The sequence below is a fragment of the Cebus imitator genome, unplaced genomic scaffold, assembly GCF_001604975.1.
Source record: "Cebus imitator isolate Cc_AM_T3 unplaced genomic scaffold, Cebus_imitator-1.0 Scaffold102, whole genome shotgun sequence".
Lineage (NCBI taxonomy): Eukaryota > Metazoa > Chordata > Mammalia > Primates > Cebidae > Cebus > Cebus imitator.
Window position 1 is genome coordinate 3,514,458 of NW_016107417.1, and position 12,688 is coordinate 3,527,145.

At 52.8% G+C, this 12,688-nt stretch overlaps 1 protein-coding gene across 1 annotated transcript; it reads right to left on the reverse strand.

Moving 5' to 3' along the window:
- Positions 1-1,451: 1,451 nt before the first annotated feature.
- Positions 1,452-8,547, reverse strand: ARL2 (ADP ribosylation factor like GTPase 2). Its single transcript, XM_017537149.1, has 5 exons — positions 7,943-8,547; positions 4,452-4,562; positions 4,193-4,355; positions 2,682-2,762; positions 1,452-1,899 (listed from the first exon to the last, which is right to left on the reverse strand). Exons 1-5 carry the CDS (start codon positions 8,005-8,007, stop codon positions 1,765-1,767), a joined length of 555 nt encoding a protein of 184 aa, XP_017392638.1. The 5' UTR covers positions 8,008-8,547; the 3' UTR covers positions 1,452-1,764.
- Between the last annotated feature and the right edge of the window lie 4,141 nt (positions 8,548-12,688).

Here is a 12,688-nt window from a genome sequence, read left to right on the forward strand (position 1 = left end):
GACAGAGTCTCACCCTGTTGTCCAGGCTGGAGTGCAGTGGTGTGATCTCAGCTCACTGCACTCCAGTGGGTAGCTGGGATTTCAGGCGCACACCACCATGTCCGGCTAATTTTTGTATTTTTAGTAGAGACAGGGTTCTACCATGTTGGTCAGGCTGGTCGTGAACTCCTGACCTCAGGTGATTCGCCCACTTTGGCCTCCCAAAGTGCTGAGATTACAGGCGTGAGCCACCACGCCTGGCCTAATTCATCTTTTCAAGAAGAGCATTATCTCCTCAGGGCCTTTGGGAGGACATCAACACTGGGGTGACACCTGTGTCAGTGGGTGACTGACTTCACATTAGTTGAATTTGCTTATAGGCCTACTGGTTCAAATAATGACAATTGTAGCTGACACTTACGCAGTGCTTATGGCATACAAGACACCAACCGGGCCAAGCATGGTGGCTCATGCCTATAATCCCAGCAATTTAGGAGGCTGAGGCGGACAGATCACCTGAGGTCAGGAGTTTTGAGAACAGCCTGGCCAACATGGTGAAAGTCCGTCTCTACTGAAAATACAGTAATTACCTGGGCGTAGTGGTGCGCACCTATAGTCCCAGCTACTTGGGAGGCTGAGGCAGGAGAATCACTTGAACCCGGGAGGCAGAGGTTGCAGTGAGCTGAGATCGTGCCACTGCACTCCAGCCTGGGAGACAGAGTGAGAGTCCATCTCAAAAAAAAGACACCAACCTGTTTGTTCCTCATTCCAACACTAGGAGGAAAACTGAGGCACAGAGAGGCTAGGCAAGTTGCTTAGCATCAACCAGCAAGTGGCAGAGCCAGGGTTTGGCTCCAGGGCCCAGGTTTGAGAGCCTGAGTCCTTTTTTCTAATACCAGGTCTATCTTGCGAGGAGGACAGCGCAGCGGCTCTAATTCTGTACACTGAAGGGCAGTTTGTTCATGTTCTAGGCTTGTCCACCCAACATTAACTTCCCTTCTTCCACTCTTAAGGAAACCCAGGGCGGGCATGGTGGCTCACGCCTGTAATCCCAGCACTTTGGGAGGCCAAGGTGGGAGGATCACCTGGCTGCCACTGCGGGTTGGGAGCTGAATTTCAGCCCACATTCCATGCAAAAAGCTGGAGCCCTTGTCTGGAGCTGTGTCTCTTTTCCTAATTCATACCTGAGGGCTGGAGTTCCCCTGGTGAACTGTCTTCCCCTTCCTCTACCTGGAAAACGACTCAGGCTTTACTCCCAGCTTTAATGTAACCTCCTCTAGGAAGCCTGCCTGGGCCCCTTTAGATGGAGTTAGCTGCACCGTATCCCATGCTCTGTAACTTTTTCTGCATCCCTTTGATGTAGCCATAGTTCACCATCAGTTCCAATGATCTGTTCCTTTCTGTCCCCTGCTGGACTGTGGGTCCCAGGTGGTCTCTAACGCTGTTGAATCAACAAATAACTCAAGCAGGAATCAGGACAAGGAGCGGTTTATTTCACAGCTGAGCGAAGGATGAGGCCCACAGCCTCGGTAGCAACAGAGGCAGCTTCTGCCCGCCTAGCCCTCTCTTCTTGGTATGGCAGCCCAAGGCCAGGTCAGGAGCGAGGGAGACAGCCAGGGCACAGCCCTCCCGCCACAGAGCGGCAGCGGGCAGCAGTAGCAGCAGCAGGTTAGGTGTGGAGGAGGGGGAGTGTTAGTCTGGCCGGCTGACTCCCATCCCCCTGTGGATAGTGTTTGGTGAGGGCTGGGGGACCTAGACTGCTAGGTGGGGGGCATCTGGAGTGGCTCATTCAGCTGTGAAGATGCGGCTGGAAATGTCATCCAGGAGCCAGTCGATGCCCTGCAGCAGGTTCTCCCCGGTGACGGCGCTGCAGCCCTGGATGCACCAGTGGTGGCTGCGGATGGAGTCTAGCTCCAGGGCCTGGAGGACAAAGGCGCGGGTGGTGATGGCCAGTGACCGCAGCCCCCGCCTGCCCTCAGCCCCTTCCCTCCCCAGCCCAGGGAGCTCCGCACCTCCCTCAAGGCCCTGTTCTACGTCATCCCATCCAGGAAGCCCCGCTGGCCCCTGGGAGAGTTTGTCAGCCCCCAGGGGCACCTGGGCTCTCTGTCCAGCGCCACGCCAGTCCAGTGCTGCCCCTTAGTGATGTAAATGCAACATGGGCTCCTGAGCGTCCACCAGGATCTAGGCATCATGCTAGGAGTCCCACACGTCCTCTCTCTCATTCCCCTCAAGCCCTCATGAGCCAGGGATTGTGTCGGCCATTTCACCAAGGAGGAAACCAAAGTTCAGACAGGCTTGTCTATTTAGTGGCTGTGTGACCTGGGGCAAGTTACCTAACCTCTCTGAGCCTGCTTCACCATCTGTAAAATAATAGTCTTCACTTCATGAGGTTGCTGTGAGAATGAAATGAGTTAATCCATATGAGAAGCAGAGCACACCAAAAGCATTGACTGTGTGCTGGCTGCTGTTACCCCATGACAGCACATGTGCAGCTCTGCCTTCCCCAGACTGTGGCCACTCCACGCCTTATTAATCACTGGCTCCCCAGTGCCCTGCATAGGTCCTGCCACCTAGCAGGGGCTAATAAATGCTTTTATTATTCTTCTTTTTAAACTTCTTTTGTTATTTTTAATGAAGGCTTTTAAAATAGAGAAATGTGTGCCCCTTTCCCTCAGTGAGCCTGTCCCAGGGCCTGGACTCACCTCGCGGATGGCGTTAGAGGACAGTGCTCCAGGCAGGTCCTGCTTGTTGGCAAAGATGAGGAGGGTTGCTCCGGCCAGGCGCTGGGGGAGACAAGATAGAGGGGTGAGGTGGGGACTCACTCGAGGACAGACTGACGCCTCCTCTAATGGCCCAGAGCATCTGGGGTGAAGTACCGACCTGGAAGATCAAGGTAAGGCCTGTGGTGGTGGGAGAGGCCCAGGAGGAGTGAGGTGGTGGACACAGCCATCAAGGCTGACCCACGTGGGTGGAGGCAGCCCTGGGCCGGGGTTCTGGTTACCGCCAACCACCACCCAGGGGACACCACTGTCCCCCATGCTCCAACTTCCTCTTCCATAAACAGGAGGGGTGTTGGATAAGATGATCCCTGAGCTCTCTGTGGTTCTAGACTGCTCCAATCTGATGACCAGACATGCACAGAGAATGTGAGCATCCCAGAGGCCCATGGGGGTCTGCTGGAAGTGACCTCTCTCTCTTCTGAGTTTGTCCTTTTACCATTTTCACTCCCAACAGGCCTACTGTCCACCTCTGATTCTAGTTGTTTCCACATATGTGTCTGTGACTGGGAGAGATGTGGGTGGGCGGGTCTAACCCTTGGGTCTGGACCTGCCTTCACAAGCATTCTATGGCCCTGATCTTGTCTGGCCTGCCCCAGCCCCACAGGAGGAGTGTGCGGTGTGCCCAGGACAATCCCCTCTGCCTCAGAATCATTAATGACCCCTTCGCTCTCACAAGGATCCTCATTTTCAACTAAATGCAATGTTGTAGCCTGAATCAAACACTGGAAAGCAAAAAATATGTTAGTGGAAAAACTGATGAAATTGAACTAAAATCTGTAATTAAGATACAAGTAATTCACCAATGGTGATTTTTTAGTTTGGACTGACCACGGTCAGGTGAGATGGGGAAGCAAGGTAAAGGGTATATGGGGAACCTCTGTACTATCTTTGCAAGTTTTCCTTCTTTTATTTTTATTTATGTTTTTTGAGACAGGGTTTCCCTCTATTGCCCAGGAGGCTGGAGTGCAGTGGCATGATCACAGCTCACAGCACCTTCGACCTCCCAGGCTCAACTGATCCTCCTGTCTGAGCCTCCGGAGTAGCTAAGACTACAGGTACACGCCACCACACCTGGCTGAGGTCACATAGTGAAGAGTCAGACTCCTGAGCCAGGCTGCATGGCCTCTCAAAGCTTCATGCTGGCCTTAGGTCATCCTCCCTAAAGCCCGGTGAGGTGGGTGTCATCATCACCATTTCAAGGCACAGAAACTGATGCTCAGGGTAGTGATGCAGTCACACCACAGGGATATTAACTCAGTCTCAGTCCACAACAGGTGTCCTTCCTCCGGCGCCGTGGGCCTCCCATGGTGGAGGCCCAGTGAAGGAATAGATCCTGCCTCTAGGTTTCCCTCTGGGACCATGGACTCCTCTGGGCATCTGCCGAGAAGGCGGCTACATATCCACATGCGTGCACAAAGGGTAGAAGTGCCCACCTCCTCCAGCAGCAGGCTCTGGAGCTCTCGCTGGCAGTCCTGCATGCGCTGGCGGTCCGCGCTGTCCACCACCCAGATGAGGCCGTCGGTGCTCTCAAAGTAGTTCCGCCAGTAGGACCGTAGGGACTTCTGGCCGCCCACATCCCAGATGTTCAGCTTGAATCTGGGCAAGGAGCAGGTGGCAGGAGGGTCAGCTGGGCCCCTCTCCCACCTTCCCTGCCCTGCTCTGGGCTGGCCCACCCATGGGGACCCTGCTCACCCTCGGTGCTCCAGAGTCTTGATGTTGAAGCCCAGTGTCGGGGAGATGGCGTCGATGTCCTCCCCATTGAACTTCTTCAGGATGGTTGTCTTCCCAGCATTATCCAGGCCACTAGGCGCAGCAGGTTAAGAAGTCCCTGTGCTCTGCCAGGTGGCGACATCGTCACAGAGCCCCTCTTAGGGGACTCATCATTTCCCACCACGGATCAAACTGAGTTGAGCACAGGCCTGGCCTTAACTGGCCCATGATAAATGTGAAAGTATCAAGATACAAATATCATCTCTACTGACCAAAAGCTCCTTAGTTTGTTGAACACCTACTATGTGCCAGACCTTCTTCTGGGTGCTGGAGGACAAAGCCCTGCCCTTAGGAAGCTTACGCTCTAGTGGGAAGACAGTCAACAGAGAACAAACAAATGAGAAAAGAAGGCCCTGCCATATCCTGGCTAGCGCCATCAACACAACAGAGAGGCTTTCTGAGAGGGCCGTCAGAGGAGGCGCTTTTAGCTTGAGTGTCAGGAAAGGCCTCTCTGAGGTGTCTGGAGCTGAGACCCAAAATACAAGGAGCAAGCTTTCTGAAGAACTAAGGGAAGAACAAATATCTGGAGGCAGCCTCCCTCATCTGTTTCTGGAATATTCCAGACCTGCTACTGCAGAGTGCAAAGTAATGGGTGTGCCTACCTGTGTGAGAGAATCACCCTCCTCTGTCCTCCCAACACTGCAGCTTGCTGGGGCGTGGTGGGGTGGGCAGGTCCTGGACTTGGCCACCTCTCCCTGCTCATCAGAGCTGGGGCGAGTGACCCAGGCCCAGGAGAGGGGTGAGGAGGGGACTTTCCCTGAGGCCCAGCCTTAGCCCCTGGAACCTGGCTGCTGCTAAGCCCCTGCCCTCAAGCCATCATCCATGTTTCCTTCCCCTCTTGATCATCCCCACTGGCTGATGAGCTTTCTGTTCTTCCTCCTACCTTAAAAAGAGCAAACAAAGCCCTTGATCTCTCTGCCCCATCTATTTATCCATTTATCTCTTTCCTTGTTGCAGGAAATCTCAGAATAGTTGTTTGTGCTCACCCGTTTCTGCCTTTTTGCTCTTTCTAGAACACACTCCCATCAGGCGTTTGCTTCTGCTGCGCCCAAAACTGCTCTTACCAAGGTCAATCCCCAAAGACCTCCTTCCAGCCCTCCAGTGCCGGAGCAGCCCTCAGTCATCTGCCCCACTCAGCACCTGTCGGAGGGGCTCACCCTTCTCCCCAGCACATATGCTGTCCTCAGCACGGGGACATACTCCCACCTGGTTCTCCTCCTCACCTCTCTGACTTTATCCTGGTATAACTGGGTTCTCTTCTCGGGCAAGGCTCATCCCTAGGTGACCTCATCCAGGATCACAGCTTCCAACACCATCTCTATCCTGACAACACCCAAACGTGTTCCTCCCACACACGACATCAGTGCCTACATCCAGCTGTCTGCCTGACACTTCTGGGCTGTCCAGAGGCATCTCACATGGCACATACAGGGCTCCCATCTCCCCTCTGAAAGTGCTCCTTCCGCGGTCTTCTCCAGCTCAGCAAATGGCTCCTCACCCTTCTAATTGTTCAGGCCAGAAACTTCCATGACCTCACTACTTCCATTCTGGTCCAAGCCACCATCCTATCTCGCCTGCATCACTGCAGTGGCCTAACTGGTCTGATTCCTTGTCTCCTCTGCACTTCTCATCAAAAGGGAAAACCAAGAACCAAAACGCCCTAGGTTTCCAGTCAGCTCTCCTCAGACACACTGCCCGCCTTGCCATTTCTCTGAACACGCGTTAGTCCTCCCAGGGCCTTCGCTTTAAAGTACCCCCCAACCCCAGATCGCTGCATGGTTCAACCCTCACCTCCCTCATGTACTCAATTTTTGAGAGAGGGTTTTGTTTGTTTGTTTGTTTGTTTTTGACACAGGGTTTCGTTCTTGAAGCCCAGGCTGGAGTGCAGTGGTGTGATCTTGACTCACTACAATCTCTGCCTCTCAGGTTCTAGTGATTCTCCTGCTTCAGCCTCCTAGGTAGCTGGGATTAAAGACGCACGCCACCACACCCAGCTGATTTTTGTATTTTTAGTAGAGATGGGATTTCACCATGTTGCCCAGGCTGGTCTGGAATTCCTGACCTCAGGTGATCCACCTGCCTCAACCTCCCAAAGTGCTGGGATAACGGGTATGAACCACCAAGTCCAGCCATCATACAGTGGCTTTCTTCGACCACCGGAAATTGCATTCTTCTCCACACATATATACATATATATGTACTGGGAGTTCATCCTGTGGCAGGATAAGGCCCTGTTCCCCAGAAACATGGTCCAAAGCATGGCCCATATATATGCAGTATATATGGAGAAGTATATATGTATAAATAGAGACAGGGTCTCACTATGTTGCCCAGGCTGATAAACTCCTGAGCTCAATCGTTCCTCCCACCTCACCTTCCAAAGTGCTGGGGTTACCGGTGTGCGCCACTGTACCCAGCCCGTATCACATATTTTACTTACTTCCTGTGTTGTCATCTTTCTACCGCCCTGCATTACAGAATTTCCACGAAGGCAAGATTTTTTTGTTTTGCAGTGAGCCGAGATTGCACCATTGCACTCCAGCCTGGGGAACAAGACGAAACTCTGTCTCAAAAAAATTAAAATGAAACAGACATGGGCCGGACTCCGTAGCTCATGCCTATAATCCCAGAGTTTTGGGAGGCTGAGGCGTGAGGATCACTTGAGCCTAGAAGCTTAAGGCTGCAGTGAGCCTTGACTGCACTCTGGCCAGGGCAACAGAGCAAGACCCTGTCTCAAAAACTAAAACAGTCATGAAGTGATTATCAAGTTAGATGTGCATGTAAGCGTCTTTTCTCCCCTGCCATGCCCCCGCGGGGCCTGGCACAGAGCAGGGGGAACAGGTGCAGGCGCCTAACTGGACTCAGAAGGCGCACAGGGCGCACGGGGCACTCGGGTCCACACATCCTCAGCCGCAGGGACATCCACGGGCCGCGTAGCAGCAGAGACAAAGAGACGGACTGTTGGATCCACGCTGGAAAGGATCCAAGGAGCCCACACCCGCCACCCCGCACGCCCCCGGAATTAGGAGCTCGAGGACGGAGCCGGGGCCTGGGACCCTCGGGCTGCAGGGAGGAGATCAGAGCTGGGAGGGCAGCGGCCTCACGCTCGGGCCAGGCCGCCGGGTGGTGGCGTCCGACTCAGCTCCGGGTCCCACCACCCCTGACACTCGGGCCGCCCGGTCCCGCCGCTGCGCCTGCAGGCCCGTTTCAGCGGCCCTCTGAGCTGGCCCCAGCTCCAGGCCGGGGGTACATTTCCACCCGGCCCTCCGGGGCAATTGGTGGGGCCCGCATGGTGACGCCAGGGGCAGTTGGGAAGCGCCGGCCGCCGCGCTCCGCTCCCGGCAGGGGGCGCCCGGCACCGCCCGCCCGGCGGGGCCCCGCTACCCCCGCGGCTCCGGCGCTGGGGAGGATACAGCATGAGCAGTCGCACCTCCCGCTCTTTCTGCTTCATCTTCTTCAGAATGGCCAGGAGCCCCATGGTCCCCGGAGCCCCCTCCCGGCCACCGTTTCTTTCCAGTCCCGGGACCCCGCTCCCGGCTCCTATTGGCTATCACGCCCGGCGACGGCACAGCCGATTGGCCGGCCGCTGGTTTGGTCCCGCCCTCGCCGCACGTGACCAGAAGGCCGGCCCGCGCCGCTGCTGCCAGAGTCCCTCTAGTGGCGCAGGGGGCTTCAGCGCGGCCGCCCGCCCTGACGCTGCGCCTCCCGAGGGCTGAGGCTGGGGGAGCGAGGCCGACACCCTCACCCTTTCCCCTGCCGGACCCGGGCGCTCGGCCGGAGCGGAAACCTTGAAGTTCTTGAGTTGTATCTTGGCTGCGTCTGACCCGAGAGTCAGAACGCAGGGCCCCAGGGACGGACGGACTCATCCTGGGGCCAATGTAGGCCCCAGTTCCCAGAAACACGGTCCACATCCTGCTCATCTGGGCCATCGGCATCATCCTCAGTCGGCCAATGACAGAGCAGAAAGTTGAGCCTTCCCATACCCCGCTCCGATGGCTCTCAATTCAGGGCGGCAGTGCCCCCTGGAGGCCGTTCGGAAACGTGCGGGGCGCCCTTGGCTTCCAATGAAGGAATCGTAGTCCGCCCCGAAGGCTGCCGGTCCCCAGAGGCCCAGCGGTTCCTAGTTGAAAAGTACAATTCCTACTTTTGCGGATGGGAGAACTGAGGCCCAGATGATGCTTAGCACAGTGGCGGGCACGTAGTAGGTTCTCAATAAATATTTGTTGTTGAATGAATGGCTTTGTCCAAGAGTGTCGTTCTTTACCTTGGCGCTCAAGAAGTCCAACGTTTACTTGGTGAAAAAGAACAAATTAAAAAAAGAAGTCCAACTTCAGGAAACTGAGGCCTGGGACCAAGCCGATTGTAAACTCAGGAGAACCTTATTGTCTTAATTCGGGTCCCAGCAGGGTAAATGTGAATAGGCAGCACGGAGGAGCCTTTCATGCTTGGGAAAGACCTGTCAGGACCAGCTGAAGACAATGGCTAACTCCGGAGTAACTGTTTGCAACGTACTCCACGTGTTCAGCTTCATCCTCCCTGCAACCCTGAGAGGTTTATATTCTTTTGGTAGCTATGATAATGGAAACCAGAGAGTTTAAGGAGCATGGGTGACATTCAAACTCAGGTCTGGTCAATGGTAAAGCATACTGTCTTCACGCCTCCATGAAGTTTGCCTAGAGAGAGGCCTGGAAAGGGCTGGGTGCGGTGGCTCACTTGCCTCTAATCCCAGCACTTTGGGAAGCAGAGGCGGGCTAAACACCTGAGGTCGGGAGTTCGAGACCAGTCTGACCAACATGAAGAAACCCGATCTCTACTAAAATAAAAAATTAGCCGGGTGTGGTGGCGCATGCCTGTAATCCCAGCTACTCGGGAGGCTGAGGCAGGAGAATCGCTTGAACCCGGAAGGTGGAGGCTGTGGTGAGCTGAGATAGCGCCACTGCACTGCAGTCTGAGCAACGACAGTGAAACTCTGTCTCAAAAGAGAGAGAGAGAGAGGTCTGGAAGAAACTAGAGCTTCCCATCTTGCAGAAAGGGGCTTGTTGTCAGAGGAGGGCTGGACAGATAGGGTGCCTGAGTGGGACCCTTCAGTCGGCACCATTTACTCTCCATCAGACACTCGCAAAGGAAGAAACTGAGCACAGCCCTTACCCAGAGGCCTTTAAACGCAGCTAAGATCAATGGTAAGTGCCTAGATGGTAGGAGTCTGCCGTCCTGCTTTGAGGAGCTTGCACCATAGAAACTCTGGCATTGCACAAGAACGTTTATGACAAGGAAGTTCACTGTGGCATGGTTTGGAACAGCAAGAAGTTGGAAAAAACAAGTGCCTCCAGTGAGGGCAGGTTATCTAAGCCGGGTTAGGTGCATGTGGATTCCATGAAGCCCTTAAAACAGGGAAGTGGGCCAGGCACAGTGGCTCATGCCTGTAATCCCAGCACTTTGGGAGGCCAAGGTGGGTGGATTGCTTGAGCCTAGGAGTTCAACACCAACCTGGCCAACATAGGGAGACTACAAAAATTAGCCAGATGTGCTCACTTGAACCCAGGAGACGAAGGTTCCAGTGAGATTGTGCCACTGCACTCCAGCCTGGGTGACAGAGTCTGTCTCAAAAAAAAAAAAAAAAAATTAGCCAGGTGTGGTGGTGCACATCTGTAGTCCCAGCTACCTAGGAAACTGAGGTGGGATCCCAGGAGGATGAGGCTGCTGTGAGCCGTGATCATGCCACTGCACTCCAGCTTCCATGACAGTTAGATCCTTTCTCAAAGAAACAGAAACCAGTGGGCCAGGCGCTGTGGCTCACGCCTGTAATCCCAGCACTTTGGGAGGCCAAGGCGTGTGGATCATGAGGTCAAGAAATTGAGACCAGCCTGTCCAACATGGTGAAACCCCGTTTCTTCTAAAAATACAAAAATTAGCTGGGCGTGGTGGCAGGGGCCTGTAATCCCAGCTGCTCGGGAGGCTGAGTCAGGAGAATCACTTGAACCTGGGACGCAGAGGTTGCAGTGAATTGAGATCGTGCCATTGCACTCTATCCTGGGCGACAGAGCAAGACTCCATCTCAAAAAAAAGTAATTAAAAAAACATTAACTGGAAACATGCCCACTTAGCAACATTTTTCAGTCTATGGGATGTGTTCCATTAAGGAAGTGGATTGTAAAATGAGTGTCACAAATAGGTTGAACCGTATGAAATTGCCCATATTTGACAGTTCTCACTACACAGACGTGTTTCATATGATTCAACCCAGTAGCATTAACAAAAATGAAACAGAATGAGCAGAACAGAAAACATTACTACCTTTACCCATGTAGTAAAGGTAAGTAGTGTTTGGCAAAACATTTGTTTCAGGCATTTATACAGATATGTGTACTTCTCACTGTGAGTCACAGTCACAAAAGTTTGAAAATCACTGTAACCCAGCTGTTAACTGGGCAGTAAGTTTGGGGGAACATAAAATTATTACTTTGGGTGTTTCTAGATTTTTTTTTTTTTTGGACAAGAGTCTGGCTCTGTCGCCCAGGCTGGAGTGCAGTAGCACAATCCCGGCTCGCTGCAACCTCTGCCTGCCAGGTTCAAGTGATTCTCCTGCGTCAGCCTCCTGAGTAGCTGGGATTACAGACACCCAGCCACCATCCTGGTGAATTTTTGTATTTTTAGTAAAGACAGGGTTTCACCGTGTTGGCCAGGCTAGTCTCAAACTCCTGACTTCAAGAGATCCACCTTCCTCAGTCTCCCAAAGTGCTGGGATTACAGGCGTGAGCTACTGCACCCAGCCTTGGATTTTTTTTTTTTTTTTTTTTTTGAGGCAGAGTTTCACTTTTGTTACCCAGGCTGGAGTGCAGTGGCACAATCTCGGCTCACTGCAACCTCCGCCTCCCAGGTTCAAATGATTCTCCTGCCTCAGTCTCCTGAGTAGCTGAGATTACAAGCATGTGTCACCACACCCGGCTAATTTTGTATTTCTAGTAGAGATGGGGTTTCTCCATGTTGGTCAGGCTGGTCTTGAACTCCCAACCTTAGGTGATCCACCCGCCTCGGGCTCCCAAAGTGCTGGGATTACAGGCATGAGCCACCACGCCCAGCTGGATTGTTATTTATTTCCTACCACTAGTACTGAAAGAACTTGTTCAAATGTCTAGCTTAAAGTCATGCCTGTCCATGCAGTCATAACTCCCTAGGGGCCACGTAGTAGAATTTCAGTGAATAGCAATTAAAAAAAAAAGAAGAAAGAAAATCCAAGCTCTGTGAAAAAGGGGGAGTTCAGAAAGTAACTGTGTTTAACTTTAAAAAAATTTTTTAGAGACAGGGTCTCTTTAACCCAGGCTGGTGTGCAATGGCACAGTCATGGCTCACTGCAGCCTCCAGCAGTCTGCCCACTTCAGTCTCCTGAGTAGCTGGGACTACAGGTGCATGCCATCAAGCCCGGCCAATGTTTTAAATTTTGTGTGGAGACGAATGTCTAGCCATGTTGCCCAGGCTGGTCTCAAACTCCTGTACTTAGGTGATCCTCTCACCTCCGCTTTCCAAAGTGCTGGGATGACAGGTGTGATCCACCCCACTTGGTCTGTGTTTAACTTTTGAAGAATTGACTGTAGCTAGAAATTGGGTGGAGAGGCATTTAAAGACAAGTGACGGGACTCATTAAAAGCTATGTTTTCATTTGCCTCGTGGAAATTAGAAAAGAGAGCTCTTTTTTTTCCCCTTGTTTTTGAGACAAAGTTTCCGCTCTTGTTGCCCAGGCTGGAGTGCAATGGCGCGATCTGAACTCACTGCAACCTCAGCCTCCCAGGTTCAAGCGATTCTCCTGCCTCAGCCTCCCAAGTAGCTGGGATTACAGGTGTATGCTACCACACCTGGCTAATTTTGTATTTTTAGTAGAGATGGGGTTTCACTGTGTTGGTCAGGCTGGTCTCGAACTCCTGACCTCAAGTGATCCACCCACCTCGGGCTCCCAAAGTGCTGGGATTAGAGGTGTGAGCCACCACACCTGGCTTTTTTTCTTTTCTTTTTTTTCCACTTTCAAGCAGAGGAACAGAAGAGAGCTCTGAAATAAAATATTTGAGAAATACCTTTGGAAGAAAACTAGGAAAGAAGATGTATAGAGTTGTAGTTATATATAACCGTGAATATGAATATATATGTATGGTTTTTTTTTTTTTTTT